General features: G+C 37.8%; 4 protein-coding genes across 4 annotated transcripts; 3 read left to right on the top strand and 1 right to left on the bottom strand.

Moving 5' to 3' along the window:
• Nucleotides 1–45: 45 nt before the first annotated feature.
• LOC101892554 (uncharacterized) lies at nt 46–1744 on the top strand. Its single transcript, XM_005179761.4, has 2 exons — nt 46–591; nt 657–1744. The coding sequence occupies exons 1-2, from the start codon at nt 133–135 to the stop codon at nt 1548–1550; spliced, it is 1353 nt and encodes a 450-aa protein (XP_005179818.2). The 5' UTR covers nt 46–132; the 3' UTR covers nt 1551–1744.
• A 468-nt stretch (nt 1745–2212) lies between these two features.
• On the top strand, nt 2213–4937 carry LOC101891170 (negative elongation factor D). Its single transcript, XM_005179754.4, has 5 exons — nt 2213–2418; nt 2481–3193; nt 3259–3705; nt 4198–4679; nt 4751–4937. Exons 1-5 carry the CDS (start codon nt 2359–2361, stop codon nt 4780–4782), a joined length of 1734 nt encoding a protein of 577 aa, XP_005179811.1. The 5' UTR covers nt 2213–2358; the 3' UTR covers nt 4783–4937.
• A 709-nt stretch (nt 4938–5646) lies between these two features.
• On the bottom strand, nt 5647–14263 carry LOC131802224 (uncharacterized). The gene is made up of 2 exons (XM_059122003.1): nt 7643–14263; nt 5647–5664 (listed from the first exon to the last, which is right to left on the bottom strand). The coding sequence occupies exons 1-2, from the start codon at nt 14261–14263 to the stop codon at nt 5647–5649; spliced, it is 6639 nt and encodes a 2212-aa protein (XP_058977986.1).
• Nucleotides 14264–16474: 2211 nt separating this feature from the next.
• Nucleotides 16475–25023, top strand: LOC101892723 (phospholipid-transporting ATPase IF). The gene is made up of 8 exons (XM_059122191.1): nt 16475–16600; nt 16661–16868; nt 16940–17618; nt 20584–20998; nt 21053–21623; nt 21688–22501; nt 24377–24703; nt 24782–25023. The coding sequence occupies exons 1-8, from the start codon at nt 16598–16600 to the stop codon at nt 24960–24962; spliced, it is 3198 nt and encodes a 1065-aa protein (XP_058978174.1). The 5' UTR covers nt 16475–16597; the 3' UTR covers nt 24963–25023.
• Nucleotides 25024–25296: the final 273 nt, after the last annotated feature.

Raw genomic sequence — 25296 nt, 5'->3', positions numbered from 1 at the left:
AGTTGAATAGAACAAGTTGTACCGGTAAATCGATAATTTTTCTTACTAAAATCGTGATATCGAAAAGGATTCCATTAGTTTGGTCCTTTATGGGGTAGTTTACATATTCGTGGCCAGGATTTGGTAGACATCATGGAGGAAAGTGCTTTATTGACAAACATAACCATGATTATCACCAAGGATATACTCATCGATGAGGCCAATAGCCAAAAGAAACCCAAACACTTCTTGTGGCATGGTGATCAAAGTAATGACGAGGATGATAAAATGAAATTTCCATTATTAGCACCTATGGATGACGAAGATGAAGAGTTTTTTGTAAAGCAACAATTCTTCTCAAGCAATACAACAAAAGAAAAGGAGGATACTGAAACCTCAAATCCCAGTACAAGTGGACACATACTAAGGAACAGATTAACGAGCGTTGGCAGAAAATCCAATAAATTCTATGATCCACAGCAGAGGAGGGATAGGGCAAGACATTCAGAAACCAAACCTACAAGCAAAAAGCCCAAGGAACTAAACTTGCTCAACAAATTTGAAAATGTTGAGTTTGAAGGATTCTTACACATGAGTAAAATGAGCTTTCTGGTAGGTATCCCATAACTATTAACATAAAATACCTATCTTCAATTGGTTCTACGTCTGATTTTCAGAAAACCTTCCAATTTATCAAACATTTGCTACAGCAATCCACCTTTCCTGCCGGCATACCAGCACAAACTGTATTCTCGCTGGCCCTTTGGAAACTAACCACCGATGAACATTTTGAAGAAATATCACGACGTTTTCATATTCCACAGCCAGACTGTGAGCTTATAGTCAGCCAGTTTTGGCACATCATTTCCGATAAATATGAGTCCTACATCAAATGGCCTAATTCTCATTTATTTCAACAATTGCAGTTGCAAGGCTTTCAAAAACACCCCCAGTTGAAAATATTTCCAAATCTCTTTGGTATATTGGCCCTCAAACGTTTGGATATATTTCTCGCCTCAGAAGATGCTGAAATATCCATTGTATTGCAAATAGTTTGTAATGTTGATCAAAAAGTTATTGACTGTTTTGTGGAATTGGAACAGGAGTATAGCTTTGATGAAACGCCCATGGGACAAATATTGGCCTTGAATGAAAACACAATGCCCAAAGGTTGTTATTTGCTGGGTAACAAAAGTTTCCCCTTGAAGCCGTATCTAATGAAACCCGTCACCAATCCATGTTTTCGTAAGGAACATGAATTTAATCGTCTGTTGGAACCAGCACTGCGTCTGGGTCAGGATACTTTGGATATTATGGCCAAGCGATTTAATGCCCTGTATGCATTGGAAGCTAGAGACTTGGCAGAGGTTCGAAAAATCCTAGAAACTGTGTGTGCTTTGCATAATTTAAGTGTGGCCATTGAAGATGATTATGTTGAGCGAAAACGTGAAGTTGTTAAATTCAATTGGGCCAGCGATACAAATATTAATGGCAGTTCTGTGGGCAGTGAACAAAATGTCCAGGGTTTGCAACGGAGGAATGATCTCATCGATAGGATTGTGAGCAATTGAGGAAGATGTTTTGAAAACAAATAGGGAACATTAAAAAATTAACTTAATAAGAATACTCAATACAAAAAATAAGTTAGAAATATTTTCTAACCTACAAGAATCTACTACTTTTGCATTTTTTCTCGATGTCATAAAGGAAAACATTTTTAGTCTTTGATTAATAAAATTAAAGTTACTAAATACTGTACACTAAATATTTTTGTATTATTCAAATACAATTAAAGAACCTTATTTTTAATCTTCTCCATGAAGAAAAAGAAGCATATTTTTGTTTCTTTTTTTTCAAACCCGCCACATTTAAAAGACTCACCTCAGAAAAACTCCTTTTTTTAAGTCTTTTGATTTCATGTATCACTGAAGAAAGCAACCCCTCTTTCTAAATTGACTTTGATATTTTAATGGACGTCACTGAATACTGTGACATTTTCTCTTATGACTATCTCTCATTCATGATAAAACATCCAAATTAATTTAAAAATCTTAGGACTCTTGGTGTATTTAAGTGTGGCCAGCCACCATAAATAAATTTTACAATAAAGTTCATTTCGTAGTCCATCTTTGGCTGAACTAGTTCCTTGTTCACCATTAAGTTCAATCGTTGATAACTAGAATGTGGCAAAACAAAACAAATCGATAACTTCTATCGATATTGCCACCGATTGTTTGTCACCTCTAGGCAAAACACAACAAATCAGAGAAAAAGCCAAAAGGAAAAATCTTTGATCTTCCATAAATGAATTAAAATTGATATAAAATCATTAAATATTCAAAGATATAATTAAAACAAAGCAAAAACTGCATTTAAACGATGGAAATGGAATACGATGAAAGTGGTTGGCAGCAAGGCAGGCCAAAGGGAGAAGATGAGGTGAGTGCTATTGGTTTGTTATGATTGCCACAAAAACAAAAACTATATTTTCCCTGTTTTAGGAAATGCCCGAAGATAATCCGCAGGAAACTATACAAGAATGTTTGGAAAAGTTTCTCACACCCGATTACATTATGGAACCGGGTATATTTACGCAGCTGAAAAGATATTTCCAGTCCGGTGGTTCTCCGGAGGAGGTAATTATGATGCTGTCGGAAAACTATAAAGCCGTGGCACAAATGGCCAATTTATTGGCGGAATGGCTTATTTTGGCCGGCGTTAAGGTAACCGATGTCCAGGCAATGGTGGAAAATCATTTGAAAGATATGATTTTGAAAACATTCGATCCCAAAAAGGCTGATACCATTTTCACCGAGGAGGGTGAAACTCCGGATTGGCTGACGGAAATGATAGATCATCCCACCTGGAGATCTCTAATATATCGTCTAGCCGAAGAATATCCAGATTGTTTGATGTTAAATTTTACCATTAAATTAATATCTGATGCTGGATTTCAAAGTGAAATTACCTCTATATCCACGGCGGCCCAACAGATTGAAGTGTTTTCAAGGGTTCTTAAAACTTCCATTACGAAATTTCTCAGCAACCCCGAAGACATACAGGGAGCCATACAGGAATGTGCACGCATGGTTTGTCATGGTCAGCACACCTATGTTTATTCACAGGTTTTGATACAAGTTCTGAGTCAGGAGACAAAGGGAGGTTTCAATATGAAACGTTTGTCCCAAGAAATCACTAAATATGCGTTACAGAAGTGAGTATAGAATCTTGTATTTAAAAGTATATACAGTAATTTTTGTTTGAATCTGTTTCTTGCAGCAATCAAAACGTAACACCCATTACAATGGCTCTAAATGGTTCAGCTGCCTATCCCCAAGCTTGTCAGGCATTGTCTTCCATGTTGTCGCGCAACACCCTGAATCCAGCAGACATAACTGTACTTTATCGCAATTATTCCGGAGCAGATCCGCCGCCAATTGACTTAATAAGAAATCCACAATTTCTGGAATTACTCGTGGATTCTCTTTTTAAGGCAGGAGTGAAAATCAATCCAGAACATAAATCCAAATATATATTCTTGTTGGCCTATGCCGCCTCAGTTGTGGATACACCGGCAAAGAAGAGACCCCTAACCGATAGAGTTCTTAATAAAGACGAACTGAAAAGTACAATACAAGCTATAGAAAAAGTTCATGCTATCTGCAATGTTAACAAGGGATCAACGGAACTAATAGCTGAACTGCAGACTCTATACAATTGCATTAAGTAAGTAAGATGATTGTGGAACACTTAATAGATGGGAGAAAAGGACAACCAGAAGTAGAGGCTAGAAATATTGTATTTCGCACCAAATGCTTTTGGAAAAATGTGTTTGGTCCTTAAATATATTCCACAGCGGTTTAAGGGTTGTCCCTTAGCCTTTGTAACATTCGATCCCGGGACAAACATTTCTTAAAATTACCATCAAATATGACTTGGAACACTTGTCTTCTATAGTATTCCTTACTCCTTAAAATCATTTAATTATAATAGGAATACATTTTTTACTGTTAAAAAATTCAAGGGATTGTTTCTAATCTTGTATTTTTTAACAATTAAAAATCCAAATTATTATTTCAAAATCATTTTCCTTACATTTCATCAAAACGTTCAACAGCCAGTCTCTCCACTTATTTTTCATGCTATTTATAAAATTTTATTTGTTTTTATCATTCCTGCTATTATTAATCTCCACTTTCTCTTCTATATCGTTTTCAGATTCCCCGTAGTAGGTGTTGGCGTCATACGCTGGATTGAAAACACTGTCACCGAACCGTCATACTTTAAACTTTCCACCGACAGTTGTCCCACACATCTGGCCATTCTAGATGAAGTGGCCGCTGTGCACCCAACGCTACATCAACAAATTCTCACGCTACTAATACGTCTATTCGAATCCAAACAAGATGAATTGGAAATTCTAGTACAACTGGAAATGAAGAAAATGTTACTTGATCGTATGGTAAATCTACTGACACGAGGATGTGTTGTACCTGTTGTCAAATACATTAAACAATGTTGGGGTAAAGGTGACACAGATATATCGTTGATACGATACTTTGTTACAGAAGTCTTGGAAACCATAACACATCCATATTCATCTGAATTTGTACAACTATTTCTGCCCATGGTGGAGAATGAAGAAATCACCGGCACCATGAGAGGTGAAGGTGACAATGATCCAGTTTCGGAATTTATAGGTAAATATTTGATATTATATATTAATTTTAAAATGTATTAATTGAAAATTTTTAATTCCTTTTCATTTCAGTACACTGCAAAGCTCATTATACCACTGTGTAAAAAATTGCATTAATTTTTCGTTTAGTTTTAATTTTTTTTTTGAAATAATATTTTTTTATATATACGCCTACAAATTTTATTCATTAGTATTTTGGAATATTTCCTCTATTGTATAAATGATAAAAATATATATTTTATTACTTTGTAATAAATGAAGAAAAAACATGAATATTCAATAAATGAATATAAAGTGGAAATAATATTTATTTTTATTAATTTGATATTATTAAAGCGATGATGGAGAAAATTGCGTTAGGCTATTACATTCACAATAACCTCCAAAACTCATCGTACAAGTAAATGGTATATTCTAGCATACATTTAGGCTGAGCGTTTAAAATAAAGAGACAAAGTGTCGATTACCTCAAGCAAGCGCTTCGCCGGGGAAAGACTGACTGAAAATCAATACCCAGACGAAACGGCTCAAACTTGAATCTTTAAATTTTCCACAAGGGTCCATCTTGGTGCGAAGGGGTGTGTTAAGGCTGGGTTTTTGAAAATTCGTACGTAAAAAATTCGAAAATTCGTACGTAAAAAGTACTAACCTTTACTAAACATTTAAAAATTTGTACAGGACAAACGGAATTAGCTGGAATTCTGAACTTTGGAATGAGAGTCACTGATGGAGTACAGGAGAGATCTTTTAGGTTACGAAAAGTTCTAAAATGGGGGCATTATGTGCACGATTAGATCTAAAAATATTGAAATTTGGTATGAGAAGATATAAGGTTGAAAATGTATTTTAAGTGACATAACCACAATTCCGTTTTGGTTGAACGAATTGATTTGGAAATTTAAAAACTTGGTATAGGGGTTTCTGCTAGTGCGTAAGGTTAAGATAAAGAGTAGGGTTTGGAAATAAATTCAACAAGCGGTTTGATACTAAATTTGGTATGGAAATACGTAAAATTAAATGCTAAATTTGGTAAGGTATTTAGTTGGAAGTCAAAAATTTGGCATTAAGATCACCTTTTGTGCGGTTTGGTTAAGACATGGCGTGGAATGAATTTGGTATTTGTGGAATGAATTGAGCTGGACACTTGAAATTTGGAGTGAGAGCCGTTTTGTTGTCAGGAAAGAAAAACTAAAAGGTTTTTCGAAATTCTAACAATGTGGGTAGGAAAACGGAAAAATCACTAAAATTGGTACCACTTGGAATTATGTTAACGGATAGTTGTAACATCTTGAAATTTGGATCAGAATCTAATTTAATAAAATGGAATTCATGTAAGGTGGCGGTTTTGGAAATATATACTAAGAACAAATATGTACTGAGAACTGTACTAAATGGTACGAAATTGTGAACAGTTTGGTTTAGGTTGAAGAAATTAAGCGGCGATTTTGAAATTTTATATTGGGGTCCCTATTGCGGTTGGTTTGTGACAAAGATATGGTTTTGGAGATGTGTACTATAAATGTACTAAATGTATTGGGTGTAGGGACAGGGCTGAAAATCTCAAATTTAATATTGAGGTCTCCGTTGGAGGTGGTTTTTTAAAATGTGTACTATAGTTGTACGAAAAATATTAACTGGTACTTAATTGGTTATTTGGTGAAGAGGTAGAGCTGGAATCTCGAAATTTGATATCGAGGTCTCTGCTTGTATCTGGGATTCAAATATGAGGTGGGTTTGGAAATTTGTACTATAACTATACGAAAGTGCTAAATAGTACTAAATTTGGTATTGTGTGAAGGAATAGAGCTTGAATCCCGAAATTTGATATGAATGTCAATGTTTGTATCTGAGATGAGATATGGGAAGGTGTACCATAATAGTACTAAAAAAGTACTAAATGGTACTAAATTTGGTAATGGGGGAAATTACAGAGCAGAAACCTTGAAATTTGATATGGATGTGGAGGTGGTTTTGGAAATGTGTACTATTGTTTATTAATATTTAATTAAAGCAGATATACACAACACTTAAATTGTGTAACCTTGGTATGTTTACAATTTCTTGTAATCTACCAAGAATATTTATTTTTGCTTTCTATTTATACATTTTTGAATTCATTAAAACTAGCATTTAAAGTTAACTAAGCAATAAATTACTTCAGCCAATAACCCATGCAATGTGAAACCAATCGAGGTGTTTCTTTATTTAGGCTATTGACCTGCATAAGGCAAACAATAATTATATAGGTCAGTTATATGCTGACATAGAATAAAATAATAATAAAAACAAAATTAAAAAATGTGTTAGTAAAATATGTTCTTTTGAACATTCTCCCCCACGTTGAACGAGGAACGTTCAAGAAACTGTCTGGTCAATGACGTATGATGATGAGACTGACTGCCGAGGGGTAGGTGTTGGGTTCATGTTATTGTTGGAAGTTCTGTGGTGGCGAAACTTGACAATGACGTATATGGCTACTCCAATTCCAATGCAAAGAGCTAGATAGCTGATGGTATGATGGTGAATGGCCGTCGATTTCATTAATTGTGGAAGGCGTCCGATTTCAATAGTTTTTAGCTGTTGGTGTAAGGTGACGAGTTCAGCAGCATGTGTTTCATAGGTGCTGTTTAATGTTTTGTTGAGCAAGACAAGCTTACTGCTTGAGATTATGGAATCCAGTGGCTTAAGTCTCAGATATGATGTGTGCACTGTTGTTTTGTTTTCGTAGTGACCGTATATTGTAAATGTGTTGTCTTTGAAAATGCAGCCTGGCCCAATTTCTAAAGTTCCAGCTCCTTGCACCTCCAGGTGTGTCATTTTTGTACCACAAACAAAGGACAATTCTGTTAAATTGGCTAGAGTAAACATCCATTTATTCTTTTGTTCCATTTGTCTCCAAGTTTGGTGGTGCATGGTTGATTGCAAGTCGCACGCTTCTGACGATTTGTTCAATAAGAAAATCACCTCGCATAAATGTGATCGATCGCCTTTGCTAAATTTCGCTTGGTTGTCGCAAATAAAAACGTCATTTGTGGTATGTATGCAGCTGTTCATGTCTTCTGCGGTTAGTGATATGAACTCATCCCGATGGACGTTAGCTGCCAATAATGTTGATTTCAAAGCTATTGAAATAAATCGACCGGATCGTAGCATAGGTACGGGGATCATTTTGAATAAATCATACTGCTGGAGATCCACTAATGGAAGGCGAATCTCGAATATGATATGGTTCTTAATAACCCTTCCCTTACTCTTCATTAATTTGAAGAAATCCGAAACATTATCTTCGCGAACGGGTAGAGCACGAGATGGAGGAATGTGAGCCTTGATGGTTTGGAGCTCTTGTAGCAATTGATGTGGCGTAAGTAGCAACGGACTTATCCGACCATGATGAGCATCCGTTAAAACGTCGATTAAGTTATCTTCTATATGTTTCAACCTTGATGAAAGTAGCATGAGCTGTGAAGTGAGAAACATAATTGATTGTGTTGTCTTTACAACATCTTCTTCTTTCTTCACCTTATTTGCCAAAAGGTTCATCTCCACTTGCATGTTGCCGAAGTTCCTTTGGCTCGTATCTTCGTCCTTTCTAATTATGTTGATTGTTGAATCAATAATAGATGTCTGATTTTTTAGAAGATCCAACAAATGTTGCTTGTCTTCATTTGCCTTCTCAATTGTCACAGTCATTTGCTCCGCATATTCCGAATCCAAGACACCAAATAACGAGTGTGCGAGGTTCCCGACTATGTTTAGAGCTCCTCTCCTGATGCGCCTGGGGAATATGTTCAGTGTATTTGATTCCAACTGCCTTTGTACTTGAATAAGATTTTCTGAAAGTATCTCACAGCTTCTGTTCTCAACTGCTATCTTACACAACTTCTGAAGGGTTCCTATCCCGGTAGAAAAGCCATCCATATCTGCCCAAAATGGGGAAAGATCATAATAAGTGATCAGTTTCCACTCTGCTGTTACTACTTTTGTGATTCCAATTCCTTCAAAATAGATGCCGGGCTTATTCTCAAACTTGTGTATGTTGAACGAATGACACAAGCATAGAGGTAAAAATAGTAAAGCCACAAGCATCATCGATACTAGCATGCTGCTTGACGTCTTCAATCGCTTTGGAGATGGCTCTTCACTCCTACTCTTGGTCTCTATAGGCGGAAGAGGTTCCTTTTCCTTTTTCCATAAAGGATCTAATCTGGTTATAGCTCTTTTAATTTCGCCGTTTTGTGTCTTTACGTCGACTACACGAACGGCTCCATCGTTGCCCTTATATGTTCGGGTTATTCTGCCTAGCGGCCACTGCATTACAGGCATGTTATCTTCCTTAATAATGACCAATTGACCAGGTTCCACGTTTGGAGATGGTGTACTCCATTTCCTTCTTTCTTGCAGAGTATTTAAGTACTCCGTGGACCAACGTTTCCAAAACTCATGCCTAATTTGAGATACGACCTTCCATCTGCTTGTCAATGATGTTGACGATTGGTTCGCTGATGGGTCAACCTGTGCCGTTAACGGTTCTCCCACAAGAAAATGACCAGGTGTTAATGCAGCTAGATCATTTGGATCGTCAGAAATAGGAGTCAACGGTCGGGAATTCAGGATTGCTTCTATTTCAATAACAACTGTTTCCAACTCTTCGTGGGTTAATGATGCACTATTAGTGGTGCGAAGCAACAGTTGCTTGGCTGACTTCACCGCGGCTTCCCATAAGCCACCAAAATGTGGTGCTCTTGGGGGAATAAACTGGAAATCGATCCCTTCTCTTGAGCACCTCTCCGCTATTATTTCTTTGCCTTTCTCCCCAAAGACAGCCTTATTGAATTCATCGAGCTGATTTTTAGCACCTACAAAGTTAGTCGCGTTGTCTGAATATAGGGTTTGACATTTTCCTCGCCGAGAGATAAATCTCTTCAATGCTCCAATGAATGCTTCCGTTGTTAGGTCTGTAACTACTTCCAAATGTACAGCCTTTGTTGCGAAGCAGACAAAGACAGCGATGTAAACCTTGTGTGGTCTCTTGCCTCGTATTTTGTAGTGGACCCATAACGGTCCGCAATAGTCAACGCCGGAGACAATAAACGGCCTTGCTGGTGTGACTCTGCTCGGTGGGAGATTTCCCATGATTTGGTTGTATAACTTTGGCTTCGCCCGGGTGCACCTTACGCAATTTTGCACAATGTTGCGAGCCATAGCCTTCCCCTTGATTATCCAATATTTTTGTCTTGATGTTGCCAGTAATAGTTGTGAGCCACAGTGGCTATTCTCTAAATGGATCATGCTAAGAGTGAGTTTCACAATTGGATCGTTGTATGGTAACAACATCGGGTGTTTTGTGTCGTATGCTAAGGTTGCCTCTTCCAACCTGCCACCGACTCTAAGTATTCCTCTGTCATCAAGAAACGGAGTTAAACTATGTATGGAGCTTGATTTGTCCAATGCTCCATGTTTCCTCAATTGCTGAATTTCTTTCGCAAAATCTGCCACCTGTACGGTCTTGACTATTAGTTGCATCGCCTGATTCAACTCCATAGGTGTCAATACATCTGTCGAACTTCCATGCTTGCGTCCCTTTATCCTTTCTGAAAATCGCAGGACATAACCGACAATACGTTGTAATCGTCTAAATGAACCCTTGTGGTTGATTCCATAGATCATATCCTGTAACCCACTCTGTGAGGCAATTGCTGATACTGTAGATTTTGTCTTGAATTCAAGATCGGATTGATTTTCTCTATTCTTTGAGAAGGGCCCCGGCCAGAGAGATTCATTTCCATGTAGATACGTGGGTCCATAAAACCACATCAGACATCCCGACAGACGATCTGGTTTCATACCTCTGGATATATAATCGGCAGGATTATCCTTCGTCCCCACATGTCGCCATTGAGTGTTTATCGATCTGCCTTGTATATTTTTTACTTTGTTGGCAACGAACGTCTTTAGAGCTGATGGTTCTGAATTGATCCAGTACAATGTAATCTCTGAGTCTGACCAATAAATAGTCCTTAGATCTTCGTAACCCAATTCGGCTTTGACCTTAGCAGTAAGTTTTGTTCCCAATTCAGCGGCACAAAGCTCTAACCGTGGCAGCGTGATCTCCTTTATTGGTGCTATTTTTGATTTTGAACAAAGAAGTCTGACTATATGCCTGCCGTCTGGCAGCATAGCTCGAAGATACACCACAGCACCATATGCCTTTTCTGACGCGTCCACGAAAGTATGTATCTCAATTTTTGTTGGTTTCTCTCCATCAAACATGTGTCTGGGTAGCCTGAAATCATTTAACATCTTCAGACCTTCTCGGAACGATAGCCAATATGCTGCCCTTTCTGCTGGCAGTTCCTCGTCCCAGCCAAGTTTATTCTTCCACAGTTGCTGAATAAAGATCTTAGCTGCTGACACCACAGGACCCGCAATTCCTAAGGGGTCAAACAATCTTGCCAAATCAGATGTGACCTTCCGCTTGGTGACCTTGGTGCATTCGTTCACATCACTCTTCAAACAAAATCGGTCTGCTTGAGGAATCCATGTTAATCCCAAAACCTTGGTTGATGATTTGTCAAAATTGAGATCTACTTCTCTATCTTCTGGAGGAATTCCATGCAGCAGTTTTAAGTGGTTAGCACACCATTTTCGTAGTCTAAATCCAGCTTCCAGTAGTAACATATTAACTTGTTTCTGCATCTCAATTGCCGTTGTTAAACTGTCAGACCCGCACATGCAATCGTCAACGTAAAAATTCTTTTGCAATACCATCGCCCCCAATGGATATCTTTGTATGTTCGTATCTGCTAGCCTTTTCAGACATCTTGTAGCAAGATATGGGGCACACGTCGTACCGTATGTTAACGTATTCAACATGTAATGTTCGAGTTCCTTGTCTGGAGTGTTTCTCCATACGATTAGTTGATATTTGCGATCTCTTTTGTCGACTAGCACTTGTCTGTACATCTTTTCAATGTCTGTTGTAAACACAAATCTCGGCAGTCTAAACCGCAACAGCATTCCAAACAGATCTCCTTGAACCCTGGGACCTGAATGCAAAATATCATTGAGTGACCATCCAGATGATGACTTGCAAGACGCATCGAACACAACCCTCAGTTTTGTTGTGCTGCTATTTGGGCGTAGGACACAATGATGCGGGATATAGTAATGATTACCACGCACCTCTCTTGATTGTATTTTCGTCATATGTCCCAGATCCTCATACTCCTTCATAAATTTAGCATACTGCTCGTGAAGACTTGCATCCTTAGATAAGCGACGTTCCAACGCAAAGAATCTTGATGCTGCAATATTCAAGGATTCAGAAATTTTCTCAGGGCCGTCTGCAAACGGTAATCGCACCACAAACCGACCATTCTCATTCACTGTTGTATTTTGGTTGAAGTGATTTTCACACTGTTCCTCTGCTATTGTCAACTTCTGGTCTTCACAAACATCGTCTTGTTCCCAGAACATCTTTAATAAATCTTCTAAAGCATGTTCATCTTCTCCGAAAACGGCGCATGTCACAGTTTCTGATTCAGCCTGAACTCTTCCACTAGCAATCCATCCTAGTTTTGAGTTCTTCAATATAGGAAGCTCTTTGGACATTCGAAGTTCTTGTGAGAGAATCAGGTTGAAGTAGAACTCTGCTCCAAGTAGTACGTCAATCCTGGTCGTTTGATAAAAATAGGGATCTGCTAGTTTTATGTTTTCTGGAATAGGCCATGATGTGATGTCGATCTCAGTGCTTGGTTGGGGTGGCACTATATTTGGTAACACAAAGGCTTCTAGGCGTGTTCTGAATTTGCTGGTGAGTGACTTAAGCTCCACGTTGACCCTGTGGTTTGCGGTTCTTGATCTACCTCCAACACCTTCGATACAGAGAGATGTTTGAATGGGTTCGATACCCAACCTCTGCACTAGTCGCTCTGACACCAGATTAATTTGTGAACCGGAATCCAGAATCGCCTTAAACTCATAGCTTCTTCCATTATTTGCCTTGATCGCAACACGTGCGGTTGCAAGAAGTACGTATGATTGGGATCTATTCGCCGATGCTACTGTTGGCGGCTGTTGAACCGACAAATCTGCTGACTTGTTCTCTACTTGTGGCCTCGTTGAAAAATGCAAAAGTGTATTGTGTTTTTGTTGACACTTCCTGCACTTCCCACTTGTACACGTTTTTGCCTGATGGTCATCCTTGAAGCAATTTAGACACATCTTGTGTCTAGCAACCCATTTCTGTCTTTCGGGCACTGTCATTGCCAAGAACTGTTTGCAGTAATATAGGGGGTGGTCACCTTTGCACATGTGACATCTACGGATCGTGGTGGAAGTAGTCGTTGCTGACGGTTTGCTCTTCTGAATCCCATTGACAGCTTCTAATGATTCGAAACGACTCCTCAAACATTTCATGAAATGATCCATCGTTTGGAGTTCTTTCGAATCTACAATCGACTGCTCATACAACACATGAGTAGTCTTGTCCATCCTCTTTGTTAGGATGTGGATTAAGAGTGGATCCCATTCCTTTGGCCTTACTCCAAGACCCTCCAATGCCAATAACGATTCATGAAGACTATCATGAAAGTCCTTCACTGATCTGCTATCGCCAGACATGTTGGGCAGGTTTAGCATTCTCTCAAGTATAGTTGACACTTGAGCTCTCTTGTTATTGTACCTGTCTTGGAGTGTCTTCCAGGCAATGTCGTAATTCGCCTCGGTCAACTCGAGGTGCCTTATGAGTTTCTCGGCTTCCCCAGTCACGTTGGCCTTGAGATACCACATTTTTTGCACTTGTGGCAAGGCTTGCTCGTTGATCATTTTCCCAAAAATGTCAGCAAACGTCTGCCACTTCGAATAATCCCCATTAAATTGAGGGATTGTAATTTTTGGCAGATTAACTTGATTTGCCAAGTTTCCGCCTGATCTCTGCTGAGACGACGAATGATCGACCTGTGTTAGCGTCGATATTTTTTCTTTGAACTTTAACGTCTCTTCCTCTAAGAGAACGTAGGCTGATGCATCGTACCCCACCAACGTTGGGTCATCAAAGTCCTCGAACATTTTGAAGTGGATATCTTCCACGTGTGTCCACAGTTTTTCAATTGCAGCCACTGTCTGACAGGGAGCAGCTTGGCCTGAATTGCCCCTTATTAATGTTTGTATGGACTGCATTAGAGCCCTCTGACGTCTCACTAATGCAGTCACGCTGCTGGTTGCAGTAAACTGGCCTGATTGTTTTTGCACCCCCTCCCTTGTTGCGGGAAGCGGTTTCTGAGGCATTTGTTCTTTGCCCCTTTTGATGTCTGCCTCGATGTTGTCGATTGCAGCTCTGTACTCTTCACCAATGACTTGGTATTCGTTATTGGTGATATGGAGATGTGACTCTGCCGCAGGATCTGCACGAATTTTGTTTTCATTGCGATCGATCTCTGCCCAGAGTGCTTCCATTTCCTTGAGCTTTTTGCTGTAGAACTCCACCGTTCTTCTTTCCAATGGAGCCTTTTTTACGTTCGCAATTGCCTTCCTCAACTCGGCAATTGCTGCTTGTTGTTGCTCGATTACTGTAGCTAGATCCATCCTGTATCCGCCTTACGGTGATTAGCTATCAGTTGATTCAGATTCTTGATGTAGGTACTGGCTTCTTCTCCAGATGTTTCTGGCTCTTAGATGGTGCTACTAGTTGTACGTAACTAGCTCCTTTCACAAATAAATATTTCAAATTCCTTACCACTGGTGGGGGGAAATTCGAAATTTATGAGTGAATCAAGTAATCCTTGTCAGGATCACGTCGGGGTCACCAAAAAATGTTTATTAATATTTAATTAAAGCAGATATACACAACACTTAAATTGTGTAACCTTGGTATGTTTACAATTTCTTGTAATCTACCAAGAATATTTATTTTTGCTTTCTATTTATACATTTTTGAATTCATTAAAACTAGCATTTAAAGTTAACTAAGCAATAAATTACTTCAGCCAATAACCCATGCAATGTGAAACCAATCGAGGTGTTTCTTTATTTAGGCTATTGACCTGCATAAGGCAAACAATAATTATATAGGTCAGTTATATGCTGACATAGAATAAAATAATAATAAAAACAAAATTAAAAAATGTGTTAGTAAAATATGTTCTTTTGAACAACTATAATTGTAAAAAAAATTCCAAATTGTACTACAGGGTGAGATAAAAAACACTGCAACAAAGTCAAACGCCATAATTTTTACATTTTTAAATTTAATTGAATGAAACCAAAAAATTTCGGAAATAGCATCAACTTTTAGAATAAGTTTAGATTTGTTCGAATTGGTCACCTTTGGCATGAATTATGGCCTTCAAAACGGCCAATGAAACCATCACACGCTGTCCGAATGTTGCTCTATGGTATTTTGGGGCATTCCCGGCGAAGCGTTTGCTTAAGGTGATCGCAACTTTGGTATTTTTTAGTGCCAACTAGCTTTCAAAAATACTCCAGACACAATAGTCCAACGGATTGGTATCCAGAGATTTTTGTGGCCATTGTGCGCTGGAAATGAAGCGAAGAACCTCATTTTGTAACCATTCTTGGGTGACGCGTGCTGAGTGTGATGGTGCTGTTGGAATGTCAAAGGTCTGTGGCTAAAATGTTTGCGTGCCCAAGGCTTTAATACACCCTCCAGAATATTTTCGCTATAACATTCGGCATTTATTCTGATGCCACGGTCGATTAATAAGAGCTGCAGTTATGGCGGGCCACACCATCAACATGGCCTGCGCTTGAGTTCTGGCGGCCAACCGATTTTCAGCTGCCCTCTTTGGCAAGTAAACACGATCATTTTGTTTGTTTGCGGTGTAAGTTCTTGCACTTTTTAGAACGTCAATGTCTTTACCCCGAGTTCATTTTTCAATATTTGCCGATATGTAAAGCTCACGAGCCATTTTTGGCCACTGCGACGCGGGTTTCGATCAAGTCGCTTCTTTACTTTTCGAACCATTTCTGCAGATATCGCTGTTTTCTTTCGTCCACTTCCTTGAAGTCGGGTTACGCCACCAGTATCACAGTAACGAGCGATGGTACGAGACACAAAAGATTTATTCCTAATTTAAATGCTGGAGTGCTCTGATGATAGCCACTTGTGGTTTTCCAGCCAAATATAAAGAAATCACACTATCACGCTTCAATAACATCACGAATAACTTTGTTTCTGGAAAATTCTCACCAAAGTGCTTTTGTACGCTTGTAAACAATATAATGAGCTGTCACTGGAATTATTTTAACAGCTGTCGGACGAGTGGATTAGAAATGACAGTAGTCTAAAGTTGGTTACAGTTTTTTCATCTTACCCTGTAAATGTGATATAAGTTGAAGAAGCACGAATCCTTTATAAGTTCTATCAGTGAAGAAATATTTTATGTATACTTGGGAGAAGGAAATGCATTCTTATCCTTCTGGTATCCTTACGAAAATATTTAATAAGGTCACTCACACTTGTTCGCTTACGTTTTCCCCAAATGATGACTAACTGATAATTGCTCATACAAAAACTCCTTCCCGTATAAACATATCATTACTTGTACCTAAATACACATGAAATAGTGTATTTCTTTTATTTATAGGGGCGTCGTGCAGAATTAGCATATCTCAATCTTAAAGCAGTAATTACCGAAATACTCATGTCCATGATAATGTATTTAACCCTATCCTTATCGTTAAACAGTGAGAATTTTTAAATACTCATACAATTCAATACTTTTTTTGAATGCATATCAAATAGAATGTGAACCCATCGACTGATTAGCGGCTATAGTCAGTATGAAAGTTAATACTGACCGTTGAAGATCGCCGATTAGTCCAAACAATGAAATAAATTTAACAAGAAGCGGAAAAAAGAAAATATTGGACACATTTCAAACAAATTTTAAATTAAAAATGGTGAGTTTGAGAAACATTAAATTAAAATATATAACATTTTCAATTGTTTACTTTGAATAGGGTTCGAGTAGCAGTAAAACGGCGGAAAATCTTCGCATTAAGGTGGGTGGTGATGTCGCGAATGGTGGCAAGAAATCTCCCCAGCTCAATTGTATTAAAACCACCAAATATACTTTGCTAACATTTTTGCCCATCAATTTTTACGAACAATTTCGGAGAGCGGTGTATTTTTATTTTTTGGTTGTGACGATCATATCGTTTTTCGTGAGTGAGTAAAGACTAGCTCATTTAAGCAAATATAACTGAAATTCAATATCTCTCTTTCTCGCTCTCTTCCAGATAGTACACTTTCACCCATGGTCTCTCTGATCCCCCTATTATTTGTTATGATTGTTACCGGCATTAAGGAGGCCCTTGAAGATTATCAACGTTATAAAAACGATAATTTGGTCAATTATTCAAAGGTAACAATTCTGCGCGATGGTCAGGAGGTCGAAATCGAATCGCGTTATGTATGCCCGGGAGATCTGGTGGTGGTGCGGTCCGATTGCGATGTACCCTGTGATGTTGTATTGTTGCATAGCAGCGATAAAAATGGCAAATGCTTTGTGACGACCGCCAATTTGGATGGTGAAACTAATTTGAAAACGCTAACAATTCCACGGGGACTTCCAAAGATTGGCGATTCTCATTTAGAGGATTTAAATAAATTGGGCACCATTGAATGTGAAAGTCCTCGAACGGATTTATATACGTTTAATGGAAAAATTGAAGTGCAGGACACTTCAATGATATTGCCACTGACAAGTGATAATCTTCTGTTGCGTGGTTCGAAGTTAAAAAATACCGAAATGGTAATCGGCTGTGCTGTTTATACGGGAATGTCAACAAAGCTGCAGTTGAATAGTCGTTACACAGGCAACAAATCTGCATCGAGTGAAATCTATATAAATAAGTTTTTGATATTTTTGGTGATTCTAATGATTGTGGCCTGCATTATCCTGTATATGTTGGGAAGGTAAGATGAAATTATATGGTATGAAATAATATTAATTTGATTACAACGATCAAATGTTGTTAATTTGGAGGAAAATAGACTTTAACTAATCAGGAATATATATATATATACATATGCTTGATAAAAATTATATTTTCAAGTCAGACAAGTGAGAACGTCGGTAAGTTCGACTGAACCATACTTTTTTTACCCTTCACCATAAACTGCTTGAATAATGATCATTATCGATGTTCTATTATAAGGCCTCTGATGATTATTTTGTAAGACGACCCACAGAAAACCTAAAAACTCAGTATTACAAATTAAAGCAGATCCGATTCGAATTTGAGTACGTAACCTCCAAAGTACCAAGAAAAAGGAGGCAAAGAACTATGAGAGCAATATCTAAAAATGGACAGATATATTCCATTTTCTACACCAAACATCCATATCTCCCAGAAATGGCGGTGCCTATTACGAACTCCAAATGCCTAGTTTGATATAAATCTATAGAAAAATTTACCAAAATCATCAAAGTACCAAAAATGGAGACGTACAGTTGAATGGGGGCCTTGCAAAGACGTAAACTTGCAAAGGCAAATTTTCTGCCATAGGAAGAAGGAAATTGAGTTAATTCTGGTGGAAATACCGAAGAATCAAACTTCAGGATTTCTGCTCTATTTTTTTTCGCAAAATACCAAAATTAGTACTATTTAGTACACACTTCAAAAACCAACTACATATCTCAATTCCAGATACCAACAGAGATTTCAATATCAAATTTGAGGATTCCAGCCTTACTCCTTTACCCTATACTAAATTTAGTACCAATCAGTTCTTGTCGAACAATAGTTCTTGTCGAACAAAGCACCTCCATATCTTAACCACAGGCACCAACATTGATATCTAAATCGAATATCAGAATTTCAATTTATTCCCTCACTCAATACCAAATTTAGTACTATTTAGTACTTTTCGTACAATTATAGTAAACATTTCAAAAAAAAAACTCCGTATCTGAACCACATACACCAAAAGTAATAACTATATCAAATTTCAGGATTTCATGGATTTCTTGGACCCAATACCAAATTTAGTATTATTTAGTACAATTATAATACGCATATCCAACACCAGCTCCTTCTCTCAACCACAGACACCAACAGTGAACTCAATATCAAAATTTCGAGATTGCAGCTCTATCCCTTCACTCAATATCAAATATAGACCACTTAGTATTTTTCGGACAATTATAGTACACATTTCTAAAACCAAGTCTGTATCTTAATCACAGACACCAATAGCGACATCTACATCAAATTTCAAGATTTTTGCTCTATTTCTTCAGCCAATACCAAATTTAGTACCATGTACTACCATTCAAAAAATTATAGACCATATTTCCAAAACCACCTCCATATCATCATTTCAGATTCCAAAAGACACCTCAATATGAAGTTTGCGGATTCCAGCTCTACTTCTTTACCCAATATCAAATATAGTACCACTTAGTACTTTTCGGACAATTATAGTACACATTTCTAAAACCACCTCTATATCTTAATCACTGGAACCAATAGTGGTAACAGGTCTCTCCCCTCACCCCATGCCCAATTTAGTACCATTTAGTACTTTTCGAACAATTACAGTACACATTCCCAAAACCATCTCCATATCTGAACCACAAACATCAACAGTGATAACTACATCAAATATCAGGATTTCAATTCTATACATTCATTCAATACCAAATTTAGTACAATTCGTATAATTTTAATACACATTTCCAAAACCAAACCATTGAGACTTCAGGATCAAATTTGAGGATTCCAGTTCTACTCCTTTACCCAATATCAAATTTAGTACCATTTGGTACTTTTCGAGTACACATTTCCAAAACCACCTCCATATCTGATTCAGGATTTCAGCTCTATTCTTTGACCCAATAGAAAATTTAGTACTATTAAGTCCTTTTCGTACAACTACATATTTCCAGAGCTACATATTTCCAGAGCTACATATTTGAAGAGCTACCTCCATATCTCAATTCTAAGTACCCACAGGGACCTCAATATCAAATTTGAGAATTCCAGCCCTATCCCTTCACTCAATACCAAATATGGTACCATTCAGTACTTTTCGTACAATTACAGTAGCCATTTCCGAAAACACCTTCATATGTCCAGGCTACACATGAACAGCGGCCCTAATATCAAATTTAAGATTTTAAGCACATTGTGTTCACCCAATACCAAATTGTACCAAATATAGTACTATTTAGTACTTTTCGAGCACAGGTATTACAAATTTCCTCTTTTTTACAAATCTATTACCAACAGGGATCCTAATACAAAATTTCAGCATCATCCGTTAACTCTAAACCAAACGATTCCAAATGTAGTACCCTTTAGTACAGTTCGCACACTTAGTACACATTTATAAAACCACCTTCATATACCAAAGTTACTTTCCAACCTTGGTTTTCATACCTAATTTCTAGTTTTCTCTATCCGTTCACATAATACCGAATGGTACCATTTTAGAAGTTTAGTACAATTTTAAAAACTTTTCGTAACTGAAAAGTTCGAATTGCAAAAACCCTTCGGTACATCTCTTCTTCACTCTATCAGTGACTCTCATTCCAAATTTTGGAATTCTAGCTTATTCCGTTTGTGCAAAACAAAGTATTTAGTTTTTAGAACTATTCGTATTCTTTTAGTTCGAATTTTCAAAAACCTGCGCCTACGAACGTAGACTGAACCTCATGCCGAATTTCAAAATTCTAACTTAAGTCGTTTCGTCTCGGCATTGATTCTCAGTCAGTCACTACAAAATATGTATAGATAACCCTCGATTTAAATAATTTCGGGAGCCTTGGCCACATGTTCCAAACAACTTCGTTGAAAATTTTTATTTTTTTTTTTCAATTTTTTTATTTCCCTTTTTCAAAGTAAAATTTTGTAACCATCCTTTTTTTCAATTACAGATACGAAGAAGTCAATACCGTACCATTTATGGACTATTTGGGACCACCGATTCAGGTCAATGCCATTGCCAATATTATTGAAGATTTTCTGGCTTTCCTGATCCTCTTCAATTATATGATTCCGATTTCGATGTATATGAATATTGAAATATATCGAGTATTGAATGCCTTCTTTTTACAACAAGATCAGAAATTATATGACTCCGAGACGGATCAAAGAGCTGTTGTGAATTCATCAAATTTAAATGAAGATTTGGGACAAGTTAATATTTTATTTTCCGACAAAACTGGAACTCTGACCAAGAATGAAATGATATTCCAGCAGTGTTCGATTGCGGGAAAGAAATATGTGTATCGCAATTATTTTTTGGAGGATTTGGAGTCGAAGCAAATGTTGAGTGTCAAGGAGTTTGAGGTGAGGATAAAGACATATGATGATGCGAAAAAAAATTAAAAATAATTATTTCAGGATAAGCAACTGGAGTTCTTTAAAGCCTTGACGTTGTGCCACACAGTACAGGTTGCCCAGACTCAAGGGGATGACACGGCCGATGACCAGTTGCAATATCAGGCATCTAGTCCAGATGAAAAGGCCCTGCTGGAAGCTTGCCGCCAATTGGGTTTTATTTATCTGAGAGATGATAATGATATTTTGAAAGTTAAAATCCTGTCCAATTCTAAAGACGTCAATGCATCAAAAATTGAAAATCATAAACGTCTACATATTTTGGAATTCACTTCGGAGCGTAAACGTATGAGTGTAATTGTGGCCGATAAGGACGGTCGTAAATGGCTATATACCAAGGGTGCAGAAAGTGCAGTCTTTGAATTGTGTTCAGAACAATCCAAGGATATGATAAGGCAAACCGATCCTCACATCACCGAATTTGCCAAAGAAGGTCTGAGAACTCTGGCTGTGGGAAGGAGGCTAATTCCCGAAGATGAATATGAAGAATTTTGTAATGATCTCATGGTAGCCCATAATACTTTGGATCGAAGGCAGGATTTAATGAATGAGTGCTATAAACATATTGAGTGTGGTAAGAGAAAATTCGGTGATAATTTTCAGAAATCAAAAAATTAGAAGAAAAACTTTTCTTTTAGAGTTGGAACTATTGGGCGCCACTGCTGTGGAGGACTCATTGCAGGAAAATGTCAGCGAAACGTTGACAGCTCTACAGAAAGCTGGCATAAAAATATGGGTTTTGACTGGTGATAAAGTGGAGACGGCCGTCAATATAGCCTTGGCCTGTGGTCACATATCTGCAGATTCCAAACAACATTTTATTGTGGACTGTCATTCAAAGGAGAATTTACTGGAATCTTTACAAAAAATGCACAATCAGTGTGAAAATGAGGCGGAAATCTCACAATGGTCTCTTATTATGGACGGCATTAGCTTGACTGTAGCCTCGAAGGAAGCTCCCGAAGAATTCCGCACGGCTGCTCTGAAATGTTCAGCAGTTTTATGCTGCCGCCTAAATCCTTTGCAAAAATCAGAAGTGGTTACCTTGATTAAAAAACAAAAAGGCTTTCTAACGGCCGCCATTGGGGATGGAGCCAATGATGTTTCGATGATTCAAGAGGCCGATGTTGGCATAGGGATTATGGGCAAAGAAGGTTTACAGGCTGCCCGCTGTTCAGATTTTTCTATAGCGAAATTTTTCATGCTCCAACGTTTGCTTTTGGTCCATGGCCACTATAATACGGCAAGGTTGTCGTTTTTGGTCCTCTTTTATTGTTACAAGAATATTTTGATTACGGGCATCATGGTTTTGTTCCAGCTGTATGATTTATATTCGTCGACATCGGTCTATCATTCGCTGTATATGTGGCTTTTCGATGTGATTTATATTTCGTTTAGTTTTACCTTTTTGGCCATCAGCGAGAAACCCTATTCGGAGGAGGTTTTAATGAAGTAAGTACATTCGATTTTTTGATGATTTTATTATTAGACCCGATTTTTATGCTATGTCCGTCCGTGTGTATGTCGTCTGTGGAAATCACTCAAGCTCCCGAACGAATAAAAGTAGGTTACAAAAAAAATTACTTAGATGTGTTTTAGGTCTGCAGGACTCTTGGTATTGAAAATGGGTTATATAGAATTTAAAATGGGTTATATAGGTCCACGTTTTGGTATAGGACCCATATAGCTCCACCGACTGATTTAAAGTTTTTTTTTGGGTGCCTTAATCACCATTTGAACACAAATTTGCTGCAAATTTGGAATACATCCTTGTATAGAATGTTCTATACAGGGTAAGGAAAAAAACTGCAACAAAGGCAAACTCCATAATTTTTACATTTTTTTTTTAATTTTATTGAATGAAAGCAGAAAATGTCGGAAATAGCATCAAATTTTAGAATAAGTTTAGATTTGTTTTGGTCACCTTTGGCACGAATTATGACCTTCAAACGGCCAATGAAACCGTCACACGCAGCCCGAATGTTGCTCTGCGGTATTTTTGCCCATTCCTGGCGAAGCGCTTGCTTGAGGTAATCGACACTTTGGTATTTTTTAATGCCAACTTTGCTTTCCAACTTACTCCAGACACAATGGTCCAACGGATTGGTATCAGGAGATTTTGGTGACCATTGTGCGCTGGAAATGAGGAACCTAATTTTGTAACCATTCTTGGGTGGCGCGTGCTGAGTGCGATTGTGTTGAGTCCTGTTGGAATGTCCAAGGTCTGCGACCAAAATATTTGCGTGCCCAAGGCTTTAAAATACCCTCCAGAATATTGTCGCGATAATATTCGGAATTTATTCCGATGCCACGCTCGATTAATACGAGAGGAGAGCGACCATCACCTGTTATGGCGCCCACACCATAACCTTGGTTGGCGCTTGAGTTCTGGTGGTCAACCGAAGGTGCACATTTTCAGCTGACCTCTTTGGCAAGTAAACACGATCAATTTGTTTGTTTACAAACTGCTGGACAACGAATGTTTTCTCATCGGAGCGGAGAAAACCAAATTCGGCAGTTCACCACTTTCGACCAAACCAAGCAACTCTTTAGCTCTTTTGAGTCTATTTTCTTTCTGTTGCGCTGTAAGTTCTTGCACTTTTTGGAATTTCCATGGCTTTACGCCGAGCTCATTTTTCAATATTTGCCGAATGGAATATTGCGATATGTTCAGCTCACGAGCCATTTTTCGGCCACTGCGACGCGGCTTTCGATCAAGTCTCTTCTGTACTTTTTGAACCATTTCTGCTAATGTTGCTGTTTTCTTCCGCCCACATCCTTGACGTCGGACTACGCTATCAGTATCATGGTAATGAGCGATGGTACGAGACACAAAAACTTTATTCACATTTAAATGCTGGAATGCTTTAACGATAGCTACTTGTGGTTTTCCAGCCAAATATAAAGAAATCAGACTATCACGCTTCAATTCCATCACGAATAACTTTTTTTCTGGAAAATTCTCTCCAAAATGCTTTTGTACTCTTGTAAACAATATAATGAGCTGTCACTGGAATAATTTCCACAGCTGTCGGACGAGTGGCGTAGTAATGATAGGAGTTTGAAAATGGTTTCAGTTTTTTTACATCACCCTGAATATTTATCACATTTATTTAGGTCCGATACGAAATGGACAATATTGGCCCATTCCTTCGGAACCTACTCCATAGACGATCAAAAATTTGCATAATCATAACAGAAGTCAAAATATATTTAAATAATCGAACATTGGCTGAGGGTAAACATTTGTTGGCTAAACCGACTGATCATTTATAACTCGTTAAATGGCAAATTAAAAAAATTGTAAATAATTAACGTTCGTTTCAGAAATCCACATTTATATCAAAACAACTCGCAAAATCGTCAAGTACGCTGGTCCGTATTCCTAAGCTGGATATTAAATGGAGCATTCCATTCGATTGTCGTCTTTTTCTTTGCCTATTTCTTCTTTACGCTCAACAATGTCATACTCAACGATGGACAAACTGCTGAATATTATATTTTCGGTTCGATTCTAATACAAATGGTGGTGGTGGTTGGCAATTTGAAATTAATGCTGGAGTCGCATTACCTCAGCTATGTTTATATTGCCATTATAATTGCCTCATTCTTTGGCTTTGTACTGAGTACGGTTATATATAATTTTATTGATTTGTAAGTATTACTTTGTTATTGAATTGAAATTCGCATGAAGTGGATAATGTATGTTTTGCAATTTTTGTTTTTTTACAGCCCGAATAACCCTGGTCTATATCATGCCTATAATCGTGTCTTTTGTTCCCTTCCCTCGTGGCTTTTTACAATTGTAACGGCTGTGGCATGTCTCATACCCGACTACACTATGAAGGTGGTACGCAGTTTATTTAGCAAAACATCAAAGCTGGAGCAGTGTCATCGCAGAGGAGGTGTTTAGTTGACAATTTTTTCCTTTAGAATGGTGCGATTATTTGTCTGAAAATAAATACGAACAAACGAAGTAATTTATCTATTTTTGTTTAACTTATTTGCTATCTAAGTACCGGCAGAGGTCTGGTAATAAAACATTTGTGAAATGTTTAAAGGTTGTCATTCTCTGATTCATTCATAAATTCCCAGTATTTCCGCAAATTTGAAATAATAAAGGTTTTGGTTAGAGAACACATAAAATTTAGAAGTACGACCATAGACAAATTAAGGTATAGACTAAAAAGTTTTAAAATTTACCCCTTCCGGCAGATGTCACTATTGTTGATCTTGGGCCAGTCAAG

This window comes from Musca domestica, unplaced genomic scaffold (assembly GCF_030504385.1).
Source record: "Musca domestica strain aabys unplaced genomic scaffold, Musca_domestica.polishedcontigs.V.1.1 2, whole genome shotgun sequence".
Taxonomy (NCBI): domain Eukaryota; kingdom Metazoa; phylum Arthropoda; class Insecta; order Diptera; family Muscidae; genus Musca; species Musca domestica.
This window is presented reverse-complemented; position numbering and strand designations above follow the sequence as displayed.

Excerpts from the sequence above, each read along its gene's own strand:
- LOC101892554 (XM_005179761.4), top strand. The coding sequence starts at position 133 with ATGGAGGAAAGTGCTTTATTGACAAACATAACCATGATTATCACCAAG. Across the intron at positions 592-656 it reads TGAGTAAAATGAGCTTTCTG|AAAACCTTCCAATTTATCAA; the intron begins GTAGGTATCCCA and ends TCTGATTTTCAG.
- LOC101891170 (XM_005179754.4), top strand. The coding sequence starts at position 2,359 with ATGGAAATGGAATACGATGAAAGTGGTTGGCAGCAAGGCAGGCCAAAG. Across the intron at positions 2,419-2,480 it reads GGCCAAAGGGAGAAGATGAG|GAAATGCCCGAAGATAATCC; the intron begins GTGAGTGCTATT and ends TCCCTGTTTTAG. Across the intron at positions 3,194-3,258 it reads ACTAAATATGCGTTACAGAA|CAATCAAAACGTAACACCCA; the intron begins GTGAGTATAGAA and ends TGTTTCTTGCAG.
- LOC101892723 (XM_059122191.1), top strand. Across the intron at positions 17,619-20,583 it reads ATCCTGTATATGTTGGGAAG|ATACGAAGAAGTCAATACCG; the intron begins GTAAGATGAAAT and ends TTTCAATTACAG. Across the intron at positions 24,704-24,781 it reads ATATATAATTTTATTGATTT|CCCGAATAACCCTGGTCTAT; the intron begins GTAAGTATTACT and ends GTTTTTTTACAG.
- LOC131802224 (XM_059122003.1), bottom strand. The coding sequence starts at position 14,263 with ATGGATCTAGCTACAGTAATCGAGCAACAACAAGCAGCAATTGCCGAG.